This window comes from Phyllostomus discolor, chromosome 2 (genome assembly GCF_004126475.2).
Source record: "Phyllostomus discolor isolate MPI-MPIP mPhyDis1 chromosome 2, mPhyDis1.pri.v3, whole genome shotgun sequence".
NCBI lineage: Eukaryota > Metazoa > Chordata > Mammalia > Chiroptera > Phyllostomidae > Phyllostomus > Phyllostomus discolor.
The window spans coordinates 105,000,508-105,021,341 of record NC_040904.2 but is presented as its reverse complement, the minus strand read 5'-3'; the positions used below and the strand labels follow the sequence as shown (position 1 = coordinate 105,021,341).

The following is a 20,834-nucleotide window of genomic DNA, read 5'->3' as shown; positions in this document are numbered from 1 at the left end:
AACCCTTGACTAAATCATTATCTACTATAAAAAGTTGCAAAATGGTGAATTTGTAATTCTATCATTCTTTCTACATTTATGAACTGGCATTCTTCTGTTTAAAAGTAAAAAGCTTCCCTTTTTCTTCCCCCCTCAAAAATAAAATAGCTGCTGCTAAGAAAAAGTAAGAGGAGAAGGTATAGGAAGAGGAAAAAAAGAATCATTTCTATTCTGAGCACTTCACACATCCTTACCACATGATAACCTTATGAGATAGTCTCTACTATCATTATCCCTATTTCACAAATGAGGAAAATAGAGAGCTGAGGTAACTTGCTGTGGTGGACATGAAAATGTGCCTCATAATCCTCTCACTACAGGGAGTATAAACAAACAAGGGTTTTAGCTCAAGGCTATGAAATCCCTAACTGTGCATGTTCTAAGGCCTCACATCGCACCTACTGCACCCAGCCAAATCTTGAGTATGGGAGGGATACTAAGGCAGACTCCTGAGAGACCACTTTTCTGATGGTTTACTTTGGCACAGGGGCTTCCTGATGACCTTGTTGAACCATTCTTACACTGCTGGGCAGTCTCTTCCACGCAACATGCCCTCTCCTGCATTTGGGGATAGTCCATCATTGGGTGTGAAGTCTCCCTTCCACTTTCTGTCACACAGGGGTTTCCCCTGATAAAATCTTTGCGTGACTAACCTCATCTTGATATCTGTCTCTCAGCAGACACAGACCTAACACACTCACCATGATCATACAAACAGTAAATGGCACAGCAGGATTCAAACTCAGTACTGTTTAAATGAGAACTTTACTACTTTATGTTATTGTTTCTGTTTGCTCTCAGAAACAGAATTCTGTTTATCTCCAGCAATCCCATTACTTAAGTTTAAAACAAACAAAATAAAATGACATAAAGATAAAACTAAACAACTGTCTTAGCTGGGTTGCTATAACAAAAATACCAGGGGATCCTGATTAGTTGGGTCAAGTAAATACCATACAAATCATCCTTTTAAACAGTACACTTTAGTGGTTTTGGTTTATTCACAGTTGTGCAACCATCACCACTACCTAATTCCAGAACATTTTCATCAGCCACCAAAAGAAATTCTATACTCATTTCTATTCACTCTCCATCCCTCTTCCCTCAGCCCTCTATTTGTGAAACTTCTCTTGGAAGAGTAGCAGGGGCATGTGGGGAAGGTGAAAGCCTAATAGATAATAAGGCTCAGAGGGGCCTTCTGTGTATAAGGATGCTCCTCACCCCCACATCCTTGCTGGGCCTGTGTAACCCAGTTTTAGCAAGAATCCTGCAAAGTCACTTTAGACAGTATCCCCCACTGCTGATATCTGATCACCCTGGATATTTGATCAAATATCTCATTTCCCACCCTTGATGTCTAAGCCCTAGTCCTATCTTCAGCAAGAACTTTGTTAATTAGTTTAGCAAGAATTCCCTGCCCTTATGTGTCCCTTTAGCAGTTTTCCATCCACTAAATCCCTCACTGTTCTCATTTGCTATAATCCCCAGATACCTTTGCTGTGTTCAGAGTTGAGCCTGATCTCTCTCCCCTATTTGAGAGTTTTGACACCTGTTACAGTAGTTCTGAACAAAGTCATCCTTACTATTTTAACAAGTGTCAGAATAACTTTTTGATAGTATAGAAATATCTCAATAAAGCCTTTTAAAAAATTAAATAGAAAATCTTGTCTATCTCATAACTATTACTAAACTGTACGTGACTTTGAAGTACGAGTCAGCCCTGGCTGGTGTGGCTCAGTGGGTTAGAGTGCTGGCCTGTGAACCAACAGGACTGATGGACAGGTCCCCAGATGGAAGTATGTGAGAGGCAGCAGATAGATGTTTCACACTTTGATATTTCCCTCTCATTCTTCCTCCCTTCCTCCTCTCTAAAAATAAATAAAATTTAAAATAATACTAATCACACAATACTTAAAATGTTAAAAACCATTTGTCATTGATCTACCCAAATCTAGATATAATTTTCAAATTTAAATACATCTAAATTGATACTTATCTAATTGCAAGAAAAGTTAAAAGAAGCAATTATTGTAAATAATCATATAAAATCAATCACTGGTAAACTGTCTACATTAAACTTTAAACTATTTTCTTCCTGCTTCGTAATGGTACATATCTCTTTTTTTTCTTACTTGATTAGTTTTTTCAAAATTACAAAGTAATAAGTGCACATTATAATATTTCAAAACAGAATAGGAATGTATGAGGAAAAGCAATCTGCCATTTCCCTTTTCCCCTCCAATTCCACTCCTATGAGGTAATCAGTGTTAAACCTTTTGGTGTATATACAGGCACATCTTTGTTATGATCTTACATATATGAATTAGCAGGTATTCTTTATAAAACTCATGCTATACACATTATACTGTAACTTTTTTCACTTACCTAAGTATGAGAAACATTCCTATAGATGAATCATATAGCTCTAATTCATTCTTTTTAACAGTTCTATATTTTTCCTTTATAAAATTAACAGTTATTCAGCACTGACTAGTGTGGCTCAATTGGTTGGGTGTCATCCCACAAAGCAAAAGGTTGACAGTTTGATTCTCAGTAAGGGCATGTGTCTGGGGTACAGGCTTGATCTCAGGTCAGGGCACATACCAGAGGCAACCGATTGATGTTTTTCTTTCATATCAATGTTGCCCTCTCTTTCTCCCTCCCTTCCCCTTTCTCTAAAAATAAATAGATAGATAGATAATTTTTTTAAATTAACAATCATTCAAGTACTCCTCTATTGAAGTACATTTGTGCTATTCCTAAGTATTTGCCATTCTGCTACAATAAATATTTGTACATATGTCTAATTTTTTTTCCTGTTGCCTAGATTTCCAAAGGAATGCTAGGTCAAAGGGCATATGCATTTTGTTTAGCTTTTCTGTTAATACTTTCTTTTTTTAAGGTTTCATTTATTTATTTATTTTTAGAGAGGGTGAAGAAAGGGGTGAAAAGATGGAGAGAAACATCTACGTGAGAAAGAAACTGATTGGTTGCTTCTCGCACACACCCCAACCTAAATAGCAACCCAGGCACATGCCCTGACCAGAAATCGAACTGGCAATTTTTTGCTTTGCATGAAGACATCAACAAATTGAACCACACTGGTTAGGGCTCTGTTAATGTTTTTCTGCCTTGATAAAGTGAAAGTTGAGGAAATACCAAAAAATAAAAGATTTTTTGAAAAAACACCCTTATGCTGTTAACACATTGGTGTATTTCCTTCCAGTCCTCATTTTTTTACACATTTTTTAAATTTATTTTTTCCAGTGAAGACTTTTATTCAAGCTTAAAGAAAAAAGTACTTTCAGTTAAGAAAAATGAAGTACCAGATAAACTATAACATATAGTTAACTTTGGTTCCCGGTACATTTCCCTTTATTTCACTTAGCATAGCCTTCATTTTTTCATCTAATTTGCAACCAAATTCAACCAATTCTGTGAGCATCCTGATCACCAGTGCTTTGAATTGTGCATCTGACAGGTTGGCTATCTCTTCATCGCTTAGTTGTATTTTTTCTGGAACTTTGATCTGTTCTTTCATTTGGGCCATTTTTTTTGTCTTGACACGCCTGTTATGTAGTAAGGGGTGGAGCCTTAGGTGTTTACCAGGGCAGGGCAACCTAGTCGCTGGGTTGTGATGCTGTATGTGGGAAAGGGTCTGAGAGGAAACAATGGCACTTGCTCTGCTCTCTTCTGCTGGATTTCAGTCGCTTCCCACTCCCCACAAGTAAACTGGGCCCTTCTGGTGCTAATTTCCTTGTGGGTGGGTTTGTGTATGTTCTAGGACGCTGTGGGTTTCCCCACAAGTGCTTTCAATCAGTGGTTCAAGGCTTTATTTCCCCGTGTTGGCACCCTGGGTTGTGCTGTCTGTCCTGCTCCTCCTTTGTTTCACCTGGTTTATCTGCACATGAATGTGGGACCACCCAGTCTGCCAGTCACTGCCTTGCCAGCCAGCTGCATCCTTGTGCACCCAATTCCACAATTCGCCACCTTGCTGGGTCTGCCAGCCACCGCCTTGCGTGCCCTGGTCCTCCAGCTGCCACCTTGCTGCGAGTCCTCTCTGCCCAGTTACCCTTCTCTGCCCCTCCTACCAGTCTGGATGGATGTGTCTTCTTTAACTCCTTGGTTGTCGGATTTCCATAAAGTTTGATTTCCTGTCAGTTCTAGTTGTTTTTTGTTTTTAAATTGTTGTTGTCTTTCTTTTGGTTGTGCGAGGAGGCACAGTGTGTCTACCTACACCTCCATCTTGGTCAGAAGTCTTGGGTGAATGTTTCTTTAACTCCTTGTTTGTCGGCCTTACGTGCAGTTCAATTTTCTCGCAGTCCTCATTGTTTTTTGTTTTTAAATTGGTTTTTATCCTTCTTTCGGTTGCACAAGGAAGCAAAGGGTTTCTACCTACACTTCCATCTTGGCTGGAAGTCCATTGGTTGATTCTTATATGTGCCCTGACCAAGGATCAAACCCACAATGTGGGTGTATTGGGATGATGTTGTTACCAACTTAACTACCCAGCCAGGGCCTGTAAGCAATACCAATTTAACAGTTTCATAATATCAGTCATTAAACTATTTTCATTCTGTAATGCCACATATAGTGATTCAACCTAATGGAATGACAGATTGAGACATATACTGATGAATATTCATATACAAAGATGTACTCAGACACATTATTTGCTATAGTGAACATCTGGAAAAAAGTTCAGAGAATGATTAAATTAATTATGAAATAGTACATTTGTACTATTAAATATAATTAAAATTAGGCATATATATTTTTACTTTCATAAATAAATCACTTTTCAAAAAGTTATGCCAATTTATTCTCCCACCAGCAATGTACAAAACTGCTCATTTTCTTGCTTCCTTGCCAACAATAAGTATAAGTTTATAATAATAGCTATTATTTTTATTAGGCACTACTTACTATGTACCAGGAACTATCCAAAAAGATTTACATGCATAAATAAATTAAATCTTCATAATAATTCTAGTACAGAATTTATTACCAATACTAAGGTATATAGGAAGAGTAATAAATTCAAGGAAAAACAATTCCTCCTATGGAGATAAAATCAACATTTTCTCATTCTGAGCACTCAGGGTTCACATAAAGGAATTTTATCTTGGTCCCAACACATTTTGATTGTGTTGATGTTCCTAAAGCATGAAAATCTTTAGAATTAGTTGAAAGGCTCAGAAAAGGAAAACTTCCATCAGCATGCTTCTTATTATAATTGTTACTATTCAGAAATTTTCAGTGAACTCGGTCTTAAGAAAGATTACTGAAGGGATGCCATAGGAGTAAATAGAAGCCACACTAACCCCCTCCCAGGACCAATCTGGAATTACAACTAAATTGTAGAGAAATCATCCAGAATAACAAACTGAACATGAGCTGGAAAGAAGACTTATAACCACGGATAGACAGAAGAAACCACTTTACCACAACATGACTGGTAAAGAGTGTGGAGGAGGCATGAGAGGGCTGATTGGGCTCCCACAGGTGGCAGATGAAGTCCAGAAGGAACATGTCAGTGGCCAGAGGTTGTTCTTGTGAACCCCAAGCTGGGCTCCCCAGCCTACAGCAACAGAGTCAGAAAGGAACCCAGATAACACTCAGCTCTGAAGAGCACTAGGGCTTCTGTTTGCCAAAGAGAAATGGCTAGGGAGGCAGAGAGCCTCTTAAAGGACCAACACACAAAATTTCCTTTGCAGCCACTTACGTGAGCTCTGGCAGAGGGAAGACAGTGTAAACTAGAAACACTTGAGGACACCTGGGTTTGGTGGCTCTGGGGAGAGAACTGAAGGAAAAGCTGCCAGGATCCCTGTATTGAGTCACCCCCATACTACAGGAGCCATTCCTCTCAGGCAGACCACTCCCCTCCAAGTGGCATCAACCTGAGGGGAAACAATAGCCCTGCCCACAGGAATTACTCTGCCTTGCCCTGTGGTGCTTAAGCTGGTCTGCAGATTACAGTTTGATTACATTAAAATATTAGTTTAACAGCTGATTAGTTTAATGACTAATGTGAAAAATACAGAAAAGCAGCCAAAATGGGAAGACAAACAGACACCTCATGAAAGAACAAGAGAATTCTCCAGAAGAAATAGAAGTAAGCAATTTATCAGAGAGTTTAGGGTAATGATTATAAGGATACTCAACAGCATGAAAAAAGACATAGAACCATAAAGATGGATGAGTCAGAAGTAAAAAATGCAATATCTAAAATTATACACTGGAAGGAATAAACAGTAGATTAGATGAAGCATCAGTGTTTTGGAAGACAAGGTAGAAAAAAACACCCAAGCAGAGCAGCAAAATGAAGTAAGAATTTTTAAAAATGAGGAGAGTTTAAGAAACATTTGGGACAACATGAAGCGTAACAACATCCATATCATGGGAATACCAGAGTGAGCAAGGGATCAAGAACCTATTTGAAGAAATAATGACCAAAACCTTCCTTAATCTGGTGAAGGAAAAAGTCACAGCTGTCCAGGAAGCACGGAGTCCCAAACAGGTTGGACCCAAAGAGGCCTACACCAAGACATATATTAAAATGATAAGGCTTAAAGACAAGGAGAGAATCCTAAAAGCCCCAAAAGAGCAGGTAGTAACTTACAAGGGAGCACCAATTAGACTGGCATCTGATAAAGCCACAAAAAAATTTCATGCCACAAGGAAGTGATGTGATATATTCAAGGTGATGAAAAGCAAAGAACTACAATGAAGGCTACTTTACCCAGCAAGGCTATCACTTAAAACTGAAGGAGAAATAAGGAACATTCCAGATGAGAAAAAGCTAGAGGACTTTGTTAAAACTAAGCCAGTACAGCAACAAACGTTAAAAGGCCTATTTTTCTGCTTTTAGAAGAAGAAAAATAGGAAGAAAGAAAAAAGCAAGAGGAAAACATCTAACACTAAAGTGGCACTACACACATATCTATCAATACTCACTTTAAATGTAAATGGCCTAAACGTCCCAACCAAAAGACACAGGATGGCTGAATGGATAAGAAAATAAGACCTATATATATGCTGCCTCCAAGAGACACATCTCAGATTGAAAGATATACACAGAATAAAAGTAAAGGGCTGGAAAAAGGTATTTCATGCAAAAGGAAAAGAAAAAAAACACTAGTGTAGCAGTACTTATATCTGACAAAATAGACTTAGAGATGGATGTGAATACAGTTATAGTTGGGGATTTAACACCCCATGGACTTCAATGGATAGATCTTCCAGGTAGAAAATCAACGAGACAGCAATCTTAAACCATACATTAAAACAAATGGATTTAATTGATATCTTCAGAGCATTTCACCCCAAAGCAGCAAAATATATATACTTTCCAAGTGCACATGGAACATTTTCTAGGATAGACCACATGTTGGGACACAAAACAACTTTAAATAAGTTTAAGAAGACTTATTGAATCAAGCAACTTCTATGTCCATAATGTTATGCAACTGGGAATTAATCACAAGAAGGACACTGAAAAACACAGAAAGACATGGAAGCTAAATAACATGTTATTAAACAGTGAATGGGTCAACAATGAGATTAAGAAAGAAATCAAAAGGTACCTTAAAACAAATCAAAATGAGAACACAATCATCCAAAATCTGTGGGATACTGGGAATGATATCCTAAGAGGAAAATTCATAGCATTACAGGCCTATCTCAAAAAATAGGAAAAAGCTTAAGTAAATAATCTAACTTCACACTTAAAGGAACTTGAAAAAAACAACACACAATACCCAAAGTTAGTAAAAGAAAGGAAGTAATAAAGATCAGAGGAGAAATAAATGAAAGAGTCACCCTAAAAAGAAAATAGAAAGATCAATGAATCCAAGAGCTGGTTCTTCAAAAAGATAAACAAGATTGAGAAACCTTTAACCAGTCTCATCAAAAAAAAAAAAAAAAAGAAAAAAGAAAAAGGACCCATATTAATAAAATCAGATGTGAAAGAGGAGATATAACAACTGACACTAAAGAAATACAAAGGACTGTAAGAAAATATTATAAACAATTATATGCCAACAAACTGGACATCTGGACAAATGGATAAATTTCTAGACTTACAATCATCCCAAAATAAATCAGGAAGAATCAGAAAATCTGAATAGCCAGATTATACCTAATTAAATTGAAGCAGTAATAAAAACTCCCAACAATAAAAGCCCTGGACCAGATGCCTTCACAGGTGAATTTTAGCAAACATTCCAATTAGAACTAACACTTCTCCTTCTCAAACTATTTCATAAAATTCAAGAGGAGAGAAGGCTCCCAAACTCATTTTACAAGGCCAGCATTAATTCCAAGACCAGATAAAGATACTACAAAGAAAAAAAATTATAGTCCAATATCGCTAATGGACATAGATGCTAAAATCCTCAACAAAATGTTAGCAAACCAGCCCTGGCTGGCATACCTCAGTGGATTGAGCGTGGGCTGCGAACCAAAGTATTGCAGGTCCGATCCCCAGCCAGGGCACATGTCAGGGTTGCAGGCCACAGCCCCCAGCAACCGCACATTAATGTTTCTCTTTCTCCCTCCCTTCCCTCTCTAAAAATAAATAAATAAATCTTTAAAAAAGTTAGCAAACCGAATACCAGCAATGCATTGAAAAGATCATACACCATGATCAAGTGGGATTTGTTCCAAGAATACAAAGTTGGTATAACATTTGCAAATCAGTAAGTGTGATTTACCATATAAACAAAAAGGACAATAAAACACATGGTCATATCAATAGATGCAGATAAAGCTCTTGATAAAATCCATCACCCATTTATGGTAAAAACTCTCAGCAAGGTGGGAACAGAGGGAACATATGTGAACATATGTAAACATAATGAAGGCCACATATGACAAACCCATTACCAGCATCATACTCAATGGGCAGAAACTATAAGCATTCCCCTTAAGACCAGGAACAAGACATGGATGTCTGCTTTCACCTCTCTTATTCAACACAGTACTGGAAGTCCTAGCCACAGTAATCAGACAAGAAGAAGAAACAAAAGGCATCCAAATGGAAAGGAGGAAGTAAAACTATCTTTATTTGCAGGTGACATGAATACTGTACATAGACAATTGCAAAGATTCCACCAAGAAACTACTAGAACTGATAACTGAATTCAGCAAAGTAATAGGGTACAAAATTAATATCCAGGAATCAGTTGCATATTTACATGCCAATAATGAACTAACATAAAAGGAAATTAAGAAAATAATCCCATTTACAATTGCTTCAAAAAGAATAAAATACCTATGAATAAACCTAACCAAGGAGGTAAAAGACCTGTACCTCAAGGAAAATTATAAGACATGAAAGAAAGAAATTGAAGAAGATACAAATAAGTAGAAGCACATACTGTGTTCATGGATAGGAAGAATTAACATCATTAACATGTTCATACTACCCAAAGCAATCTATAGATTCAACATAATTCCTATCAAGATTTTAATGACATATTTCACAGAAATAGAACAAATATTTCAAAAATTCATATGGAACCACAAAAGGCCCCGCATAGCAACACAGACCCTGAGAAAGAAGAACACAGTTGGAAGAATCACGCTACCTAATATGAAACTATACTATAAGGCCATAGTTATCAAAACAGCATGGTACTGGCATAAACACAGACATGTAGATCAATGGAATGTAGGGAACCGCTTCTCATGGCATGGAAATGTAGCTCAGCCTCCACGTGGAAAACCAGTGGGGAGAGAGTGGCACATAGGACCACGCCCATGGAAAGGTTTCCTCATGGGAAATCAGGCCTGCATTGTACCTAGGCTGCAATGAGACTTACTTTTGCTAAAACTCCCTCACCCTGAATTGCGGCAGCAAGGGCTTACTATAACTTCCTAAAGTCTGTGCTAAACTTCCCAAGTATGGAGTGTGACCGGTTCAACCACTTTTCCCCTTGGTCTGCAATATCCTTTTCTTTGAAGTAATTAGAAGCATTCTTTCCTTTGTTATCTGTAAAAGGTAGTCCCCTGCAGTGAACCTGTGCACAGTAAATGAGGACTACCCTCCATGTAATGTACCCAGGAAAACAATAAAAGCCTGTCCAGGCAGGGGCCAGGACCCTCTCGCTCTCTCTCACTCTCTCTCAGAGAGTGGCCATGCCATCCGTTTTTATCCACAGGATTTCTGTAGTTTGTGGGTATCTGTCTCACAACCATAACACATGGATCCTCATCATCAATGGAACAGAATAGAGAACCCAGAAATAAACCCACACCTTTATAGTCAATTAACATTTGACAGAGGAAGCAAATACATACAATGGGCTAAGGAGAGTTTATTCAATCAATGTTGTTGGGAAAGTTGGACAGATATGTGCAAAAAATGAAACTAGACCACATTGTTACACCACACAAAAGAATAAATTCAGGGTGGTGGGCTGGGATGGAGGTAAAAGGCAGAAAACTATACCTGAACAATAATTAAAAAAAAGAATAAATTCAAAATAGATCAAAGACTTAAATGTTAGACTTGAAACCATAAGAATAATAGAAGAAAACACAAGCAGCAAAGCCTTGGACATTGCTCATAGTGATTTTTTATGGGATATATCTCCACAGGCAAGGGAAACAAAAGAAAAAATAAACAAATGGGACTACATCAATCTGAAAATGTTTGCACAGCAAAGGAAATCATCAACAAAATAAAAAGACAACCCACAGAATGGGAGAACATATTTGCCAATATATCTGATAAGGGGTTAATATCCGAAATTTATAAAGTACTTACAAAACTCAACACCAAAAAAAAACAAACAACCCAACCAAAAATGGGCAAAGGAACTGGATAGACACTTCTTCAATGAGGACATGCAGATAGGCAATAGACATATAAAAAGATGTTCAACATCACTAATCACCAGAGAAATGTAAATTAAAACCACAATGAGATACCATATCACTCCTGTCAGAATGGCTATCAATAAACTAACAAGTGCCAGTGAGGATGTGGAGAAAGAGGAATGCTTTTGCATTGCTGGTGGGAATGCAGACTGGTGCAGCCATTACAGAAAGCCATATGAAGATACCTCAAAAAATTAATAATGGCCCTGGCTGGTGTGGGCTCAGTGGATTACATGCTGGCCTGTGAACCAAAGAGTTGCTGGTTTAATTCCCAGTCAGGGTACATGCCTGGGTTGCAGGCCAGGCCACCAGTAGGGGATGCTCAAGAAGCAACCACACACTGATGTTTCTCTCCCTCTCTTTCTCCCTCCCTTCTCTTTTCTCTAGAAATAAATAAAATCTTTAAAAAATACTTTAAAAATTAAAAAATGTATATTCCTTTTGAGTTAGTGATCCCACTTGTGGGAATATATCTGAAAGAATCCAAAACACTAATTTGAAAGAACATAAGCACCCCTATGTTCATTGCAGCATTATTTACAATTGCCAAGAAATGGAAGCAGCTCAAGTGTCTAGCAATAGATGAATGGATAAAACAACTAGGGGACATTTACACAATGGAACTCTATTCAGCTATAAAAAAGAATAAGGTGGGTGGGCTGGGATGAGAGTAAAAGATAGAAAATTGTACTTGAACAATAATTAAAATAAAACTATTTTAAAAAGAAACTTAAAAGAAAGAATAAAATGTTACCTTTTACAACAGCATGGATGGACCTGGAGAACATTATGCTAAGTGAAATTAGCCAGTCAGAGAAAGACAAATACCATTCGATTTCACTCATATGTGGAATCTAATGAACAGACTGATCTAACAAGCAAAACAAAGACAGACTCATAGAAGGAAAACAGGATAACAGCTAAGGGAGAGGATGGTGAGGGGGTGGAGCGATTGAGCAAAAGGGAAAAAGAGTATAGACATGGGCAACAGTTTAGTGATTGCTGGGGGGAAGGTGGTATAAAGGCCTAAATGGTAATAGAAAAAGATACAATAAAGATTAAATTAAAAAAAAAAGAAATGAAAGATTACTATGGGATATTCTTGACATATTGTACATCCCAATAACTGATGCCCAGAAATCTGAATTATTGTCCCAACAGAACTAGGAATATTACCTGCATTTCTAACTTCTAGTTATCTTCCCTGGGAAGCACAAATTTTATTTGATTTAGAAATCAAGGACTTCTGGTAAGAGTTTTATATTTTTATAGCACTTTAAAACACAACAAAGAAAATAAACCTAATATTACTCCGACCTGGCAATGATATCGTAGAAATGCATTTTGTTTTCCCTCTCTTCACTTAAAGCCTTCAGGAGACTGGTGAAAGTGCCTGAATTTTGCAACTCCTGCATGGTATCTGTAATCACATCACTGAGAAACTGCCTGGGAGGAGAAAAAAAGTAAATTAATGATACACATATTTCCCTACATTCATAAAGAGCTACAGAAGTCAGACAAGACCCAGAAGAAATAACATAAGTAAGTTTGAATTATTTCTGGAATGACAGAGTAGTTTAGTATCAGAAAATCTATGAAAGAATTCATCACACTAGTACAGGCAAAAGGAGAAAAGCCATATGATCCTTGCATATTCAACACATTTATTTGTAAACAAACAAAGGGCTCTTAAAATACTAGAAATAAAAGACAACTTTCTTAACCTGAAAAAGTCTACATACCAAGGATTGACAAACACTGAATGTACAGTATGATAATACATATACAACATTTACAAACATGTAAAACTATAGGTATTGTTTAAATAATGCACATACATACCTAATAAAAGTGTCACAATTTGCAAAAGAATAATTCTGAAAAGTTTATCTTTGGAGGAAGAGTAAGGGGACAGAGATCAGAGGCTCCAATTGTATCTCAAGTTATTTTATTAAAAAAATATTGGGCCCTGGCTGGTGTGGCTCAGTGGATTGAATGGCAGTCTGTGAACTGAAAGGTCACCTGTTCAAATCCCAGTCAAGGCACATGTCTAGGTGGCAGGCCAGGTCCCCAGTTGGGGGCATGTGAGAGACAACTGATGGATGTATCTCTCATACATTGATGTTTCTCTCCCTTTCTTTCCCCTTCTCTTCCCCTCTCTCTAAAAGTAAATGAATAAAATCTTTAAAATATATATATATATATATATATATATATATATATATATATATATATATATATATTTGCCCTGGCTGGCATAGCTCAGTGGATTGAGCGCGGGCTGGGAACCAAAGTGTCCCAGGTTCGATTCCCAGCCAGGGTACATTCCTGGGTTGCAGGCCATAACCCCCAGCAACCCCACATTGATGTTTCTCTGTTTCTCTCTCTCTTCTCTCTCTCTCTCTCTCTCTCTCTCTCTCTCTCTCTCTCTCTCAATCCCCCTCCCTTCCTTCCCTCTCTAAAAATAAATAAATAAAATCTTTAAAAACAATATATATATAATGGGTTGGCCAAAAAGTTCATTTGTTTTTTTACATAAGATGGCTTTAGTAGTGCTTAGTTGTCTTTAACCTCATTCAACACAATTTTGTTAGATTTTACTGTGACAGCTGTCATACCAGCATGCATTTAAAAAATAACATCAAAATTGGTAAATTTTTGTATAGACATTTTAATATTGAAGGTGAAAGAAAATACATCACATTTTTGGCATGTTATGCTTTATTACTTCAAGAAAGGTAAAAACACAACTGAAACATAAGGAAAGATTTGTGCAGTATAAGAAAAGTTGCTAAGCAAATGTATCAAAAGTGGTTTGCAAAGTTTTATGTTGGAGAGTTCTCACTGGATGATGCTCATAGTCTGGTAAACCAGTTGAAGTTACAGCAATCAAATTGAGACATTAATTGAGAATAGTCAACGTTATACCACATGAGAGACAGCCTATATACTCAAAATATCCAAATCAATAAAGTTATTGGTGAAAATGAAAAACTTGCCTCGTATTTTATGGAAAAAAACATATGGATCTTTTGGCTAACCCAATAGAAAGCTCAAGCAATCATGGTAAAATGTTAAGATTTGGTGGTTACATTGATATGTATTCATTATTTTATTCTTTTTAATATATTTTATTGATTATGCTATTACAGTTGTCCCATTTCCCCCCTTCTCTCCCCTCCACCCTGTACCACCTCTCCCACCCACAATCCCCCCCTTTAGTTCATGTCCATGTGTCATACTTGTGAGTTCTTTAGCTTCTACATTTCCCGTACTATTCTTGCCCTCCCCCTATCTACTTTCAACCTACATTCTATGCTACTTATTCTCTATACCTTTCCCCCCTCTCTCCTCCTCCCACCCCCCTGTTGCTAACCCTCCATGTGACCTCCATTTCTGTGGTTCTGTTCCTGTTCTAGTTGTTTACTTAGTTTCTTTTGGTTTTGCTTTAGGTGTGGTTGTTAATAATTGTGAGTTTGCTGTCCTTTTACTATACATGTTTTTTCTTTATCTTCTTTTCTTAGATAAGTCCCTTTAGCATTTCATAAAATAAGGGCTTGGTGATGATGAACTCCTTTCACTTGACCTTATCTGAGAAGCACTTTATCTGCCCTTCCATTCTAAATGAAAGCTTTGCTGGATAGATTAATCTTGGATGTAGGTCCTTGCCTTTCATGACTTGGAATACTTCTTTCCAGCCCCTTCTTGCCTGTAAGGTCTCTTTGGAGAAATCCGCTGACAGTCTGATGGGAACTCCTTTGTAGGTTACTGTCCCCTTATCTCTTGCTGCTTCTAGGATTCTCTCCTTCATTTTTACCTTGGCTAATGTAATTATGATGTGTCCTTGGTGTGTTTCTTCTTGGGTCCAACTTCTTTGGGGCTCTCTGAGCTTCTTGGATTTCTTGGAAGACTATTTCCTTTGCCAGATTGGGGAAGTTCTCCTTTATTATTTGTTCAAATACGTGCTCAATTTGTTGCTTTTCCCCTTCCCCTTCTGGTACCCCTATAATTCGGATGTTGGAACATTTAAAGATGTCCTGGATGCTCTTAAGCTTCTCCTCATTTTTTTGAATTCATATTTCATCATGCTTTCCTGCTTGGTTGATTCTATCTTCCTTCTGGTCTACTGTATTGTTTTGAGACTCAGTTTCCTTCCCTTCACTATTGGCTCTCCTCCGTATATCTTTCAGCATCTTTTATGATAACCTGCATCTTTTCATCTAATTTGCGCCCAAAATCAACCAATTCCGTGAGCTTTCTGATCACCAGTGTTTTGAACTGCGCATCTGATAGATTGGATATTTCTTAGTCGCTCAAAAGGATGAGTCCTGGGGGACTGATCTGTGCTGTTGGAAACATATCTCTCCCTGTCTCTCCTTTTTTTTTTCTTTTTTTCCCGGTCTGGTCTCTCTTGTTACAGTGAGGGGCGGAGCCTTAGGTGTTCACCGGGGCTGGGCACCCCAGTCGCTAGATTGTGATGTTGTATGTGGTGGCAAGGGTGGGGGCGGGAGCGGGGACGGGAGGGAACAATGGCGGTAGTTCCATTCTCCTGGGATCTCAGACCCTTCTCTGGGATCCTGGGCTGCGAGCTCTGCCCTGGTCCACAATCGCCGCCTCACTGGGTCTGCCAGCCGCAGCTTGCGTACTCAGGGACCACCGCTGCATTCTTGCGCGCCGGATGGCTGTCGCGCCAATTTTGCGCCACGTTCTCCCCGACTTCTGTGCGCCGCCGACCTGCGCCCGCCTGGTTCGTCTTCTCCTACCAGTCTGGATGTACGGGTCTACTTCAACTTCTTGGCTGTCCGACTTCCATTCAGATAATTCCTCTGTCAGTTCTGAGTGTTATTCTATCTGTAAATTATTGTTGTTCTAATCTTGGTTGTGCGAGGAGGTACGGTGCGTCCACCTATGCCTCCATCTTGCCAAAGTCCCCCATTATTTTATTCTTTATATTTTTCATCATTTTTGAAATAGGTCATAATTTTTAAAAAATTCTTTTTTTATCTATTTGACTTCAATTTTGAGGCAAGCCTCTATACAGTCTTTTTATTTTTATTTTTAGAGAGAAGGGAAGGGAAGGAGAAAAAGAGAGAAACATGAATGTGTGCTTGCCTCTTGCATGCCCCCTACTGGGGACCTGGCCCACAACTCAGGCATGTGCCCTGACTGGGAATCAAACCAGCAACCCTTTGATTTGTAAGCAGGCACTCAATCCACTGAGCCACATCTAGGGCTTAAGTGCAAAACTTTTAAAATGCTTTTTAATGTTCTGATATAGAGTCAGCAAAAATTACACTTTCTATGTTACATAGTAATTTATAAGTAATAACTCATTCAACATTCAATAACTTTCTCTTAATAATCAAGTATATTAAAGTCAAGAAACTGAAAATCTATGAGCCTCCCACTAAGAATAAAAGGGCATTAACTAGATCAGGCAGTTTATAACAGTACACCTTTCTGTCATGTTAGTAAATCTGGCCCAGACTGATTTGAACAAGAGACATTAATCTTCTAATGCAGGGGTCCACAAACGCTTTCTGTAAAGGGACAAACAAAATATATATTTGGCTTTGCAGGCCATAAAGTCTCTCTTGCAACTACTCAGCTCTGCTGTTGTAGTATGAAAACAACAATACACAATATGTAAACAAATGGGCAATTATAAATTCCAATAAAATTTATTTTCAAAAACTGACTGCAGGCTGGGTTTGCCTAGAGGCCCTAGGTAATTACTATAAACTCTATTTACCAAAAATCCTTATCATAATGTTATACCCTCTTTTAAACTTAACAGACTTTTTGTTAGCAAGTCAATTGACAACAACAACAAAAAAATGAATGAGACCGTGGAAATTGAGACTGCCTTCTTTTTAAAAGATTTTATCTATTCATTTTTAGACAGAGGTAAAGAGAGAGAGAGAAACAGATTGGTTACCGGTTGCCTCCCTCAGGCCACCACCAGGGATGTGGTCCAGAATCGGTGATGTTTCATTTTGCAGGATGATGCCCAACCCATTGAGCCCAGTCACTACAGTCAGGACAAGATTGTGTTTAAAAAACCATCAGGATTGTAACTGAAATAAGCCAGTCAATGAAAGACAAATACCATATGATCACACATAAAACTGGAATCTAATGAACAAAATAAACTAATAAGTAGAATCAGAGGCACAGAAACATGGAACAGACTTGACAGCTATAAGAGGGGAGAGGGAAGGTGGGGACTGGTTGGAAGAAGGTGAAGGGATTAGACCAAGAACATATATACATGACGCATGGACATGAACAACAGTGTGAGGCCTGACTGTGTGAATGGGAGGAGGGGGACAAGGGGGGAAACTGAGACAGCTGTAACAGTATAAACATTTTTTTTAAAATCAGGATTAAAACATAGCTTTAAATTTGTCTACTTTGATAATGACTGTCTCTTATTTATGGATAAATCATCACAATAGCTACCAATTTGTACCACAATAATGTTGCAAAGTTGCTATTATTTTCTCAATACTTGCTCCCTTACTTTCAATTGTATCACACTTCCTCTAGGCAGTGGTTAGTTAACCATAACATCGGCAGCCACTTTGGATTAAGGACCAATCTATGAGAAAACAGCCAGCCACCCTTGCACCCACCCACTCTTTATCCATCTAAAAATACATTGTTACAATTCCAAATATGTTCTCCTTTCTTACCTATCCATTTGAATTTTCTTCAGTGTCTCTGTACTAGTTATGGTCTGCTTTGTAGGTTTTTGGAAGACAAAATCCTGCATTTTGTTAAAACCGTTGGCAAATTGGCCTCCTTGTCTGATTTCTGGCAACTTGGGTTCTTCTTTAGGCAAGAATGCACTGGTTATTTTTGAGGTTTTTGAGACCACTGGAGATTTTTCCAAACTTTTTTCTTCTAAATTCATTTCATTGTTTTTCTTCTAAAAACAATAAATGTTTTATGTAAGACAGATTTTAGAGTTAAAAAAACAAAGCTATAAGAGGGTCTCTCCCCACATTTTCCAACCTCATTTTTTTCCACTTGTACTCTATACTAGAAGAAAATTACCCTTTTCTTCAGCCACACCAAACCACATGTCCTGCTGTTTGTATCTTCATGACTTTAGAAAACATTCCCAACTTATCACCTGGTAAACTTTCAGACTATAACCAAAGATAAAATTCATTATAAAATCTGTTAGCAACCACTTACCATATTGTAATTTGTATAAATATCTCCATTAGATCGTAAATTCTATTACAGAAGCAAAAGTATCTTAGAGATATTGGTTCACCTTAAATTATTTTTGGTATAAGATTGGATATTAAATAACTGGCCATCTTTATAACTCCATTACTTAGACCAATGCCTAGGGTATAGCAGACTTAAATGTTCATTGAACACATATGAATTTGAAATATAAAGAATGAATTTATATGACAAAGCAGAAGTTGATAGTACATTTAGTGGTATATATTTCAAAGGTCATGTGAGGAAAAGCCAAAATAATTTAATTTTTTAAAAATTTTATTTCTTAGCCCCGGTTGGCGTAGTTCAGTGGATTGAGCGCGGGCTGCGAACCAAAGTATCGCAGGTTCCATTCTCAGCCAGGGCACATGCCTGGGTTGCAGGCCATGGCCCCCAGCAACCGCACATTGATGTTTCTCTTTCTCTCTCTTTCTTCCTCCCTTCCCTCTCTAAAAATAAATATGAATAAATAAATCTTTTAAAAAATTTTATTTATTGATTTTAGACATAGGGAGAAACACCGATTTGTTGTTCCAGTTATTCATACCTTCATTGGTTCTTTTTTAAAAACATTTTTATTGATTATGCTATTACAATTTTCCCAATTTTCTCCTTTTATCTCTTCTCTGCCCTGCACCCCCCCAACACTCCAGCATTCCCACCTTAGTTCATGTCCATGGGTTGTACATATAAACTCTTTGAGTCCTCTGTTTCCTATACCATTTTTTATCTCTCCCCATCTAATTACTAATTATGCTTCTTCTTCCCTGTACCTTTTCCCCCGCTATTCCTCCCTTCCTCCTCCCCACTGAACTCCCTCTGTGTGATGTCCACTTCCCTGATTCTGTTTATGTTCTGGCTGTTTGCTTAGTTTTTGTTTTCATTGTTTGTCTTTTCTTTTAGGTTCATTTGTTGATAGTTGTGAGTTGATAATTGAACATATATAAATATGTTCCAGTTGGATTTTTATTTTCCCTTTTTATTCCAAATCATTGCTTTAAGTCCTGTTTTCTTTCCTGTCACTGTTGATTCCCTGAATATTTTGCTTTATTTTGGGTGTCTTTCATTTTTTAAATTTTTCCAAGTTTGCCCTGACAGGCATAGCTCAGTGGATTGAGCATGGGCTGTGACACAACGCATCACAGGTTCGATTCCCAGTCAGGCCACATGCCTGGGTTGCAGGCCAGGTCCCCAGTGGGGGGCCACATGAGAAGCAACCACACATTGATGTTTCTCTCTCTCTTTCTCCCTCCCTTCGTATCTCTAAAAATAAATAAAATCTTAAAAAAAAAAATTCCACCAAGTTTAATCAGCTCTGTGAGCATTTTGATTACCAGGACTTTAAATTCTCCATCAGATAAGTTGGCTATCCCCAATTGCTTAGCTCTCTTTCTGGAGTTTTGCTCTGTTCTTTCATTTGGGCCCTATTTCTTTGTCTCAGCACACCTGTTAAGTTGTAAGAATGGGGCCTTAGGTATTCACCAGGGCACGGCAGCCCTTCTTGCTGCACTGCAGGGCTGCCTGTTGGGGAGGGGCCAGAAAGGGAACAATGCAGCCCACTTTCCAACAAATTCTCATGTGAGACTGGGAGTTTCTCTCACTCCGGCAACCGTCGTAGTCCTTAGTCAGCTCCGAGTCTCATGTTCCCCTTCAGCCAGCCCTGCCTGCATCATCACAGTTTTCTTCAGCTGGCCCCACCTGCGCAGTCCGTCTCCTCACCTACGAGTCTGGTTGTTCTGGTAGACTTTCTGTAATTTCTTGGTTGTTAGCGCTCCATGCAGTTTGATTTTCTGGCATTTCTGGTTGTTTATTGATTTTAGACTGGTTGTTATCCTCTTTTTGGTTGAGTGAGGAAGTGAAGGGTTTCTACCTATACCTCCATCTTGGTCAGAACCCACTGGTTGATTCTTATATGTGTACTGACTAGGGATCGAAACCACAACCTTGGCATATCCAGACAACATTCTAACCATCTGAGCTATCTGGCCTGGGGTCAAAATAATTTATTTTTTAGATGCAAACTTGAATACTAAGGAGCAAGCATTACCATAGGAACAGCATATGTCTTTTTATTGATGATTCCTATTTAATCTGTGGCTAAAATCTTAAGCTATGGAAAAGCCATACAACATAGTGAATATGCATATGCACTCTAAAACTAGACTTGCTTGTTTGAATACTGGCTCTATCTCTTACTAAACTGTATTGATTTTAGGCAACTATTTAGCACCCCTATGCTTCCATTTTCTCATTGGTAAAATTGGTCTAAGAATAGCATAGGCCTTCATAGAGTTCTTATGAAGGTACAATAAATTAACATACATAAAGGATTTAGAACAATACACAGAACTATGTAAGTCCTGCATTTATGATTTACTTAAATTCTTGTACTAATCCCATGCAAAGAAAGGTTTGTCTGCATATCAATACACAAAGCCTAGGCCTTCCTTTGCAAAATTTCAACTAGCCTAGATATTTTTTTTAATATCCTTAAAAGATTAGTAAATGCAGCCATGGCTAGTGTGCTGCAGTGGATTGCGTGCCATCCTATGAAACAAAGGGTCGCCCTTTGATTCCCAGTCAGGGTATATGCCTGGGTTGTGGGCCAGGTCCCCCAGCAGGGGGCACATAAGAAGCAACCACACATTGATGTTTCTCTTTCTCTCTTTCTC

The 20,834-nt window shown here is 38.1% G+C and overlaps 1 protein-coding gene across 5 annotated transcripts in view; it reads right to left on the bottom strand.

Annotated features, from left to right (window-relative positions):
- The window catches only part of IQCG (IQ motif containing G), a 100,568-nt gene that overhangs the window by 59,366 nt on the left and 20,368 nt on the right, over positions 1–20,834 (bottom strand). For 4 of the 5 annotated variants that reach the window (XM_028505015.2, XM_036018238.1, XM_036018240.1 and 1 more), the window contains exons 4-5: positions 17,619–17,854; positions 12,241–12,369 (exon numbers count right to left, since the gene is read on the bottom strand). In XM_028505015.2, the coding sequence (XP_028360816.1) occupies positions 12,241–12,369; positions 17,619–17,854 (365 nt within the window). The remainder of the gene's footprint in view (positions 1–12,240; positions 12,370–17,618; positions 17,855–20,834) is intronic. The other variant, XM_036018239.1, reaches the window with a different exon arrangement.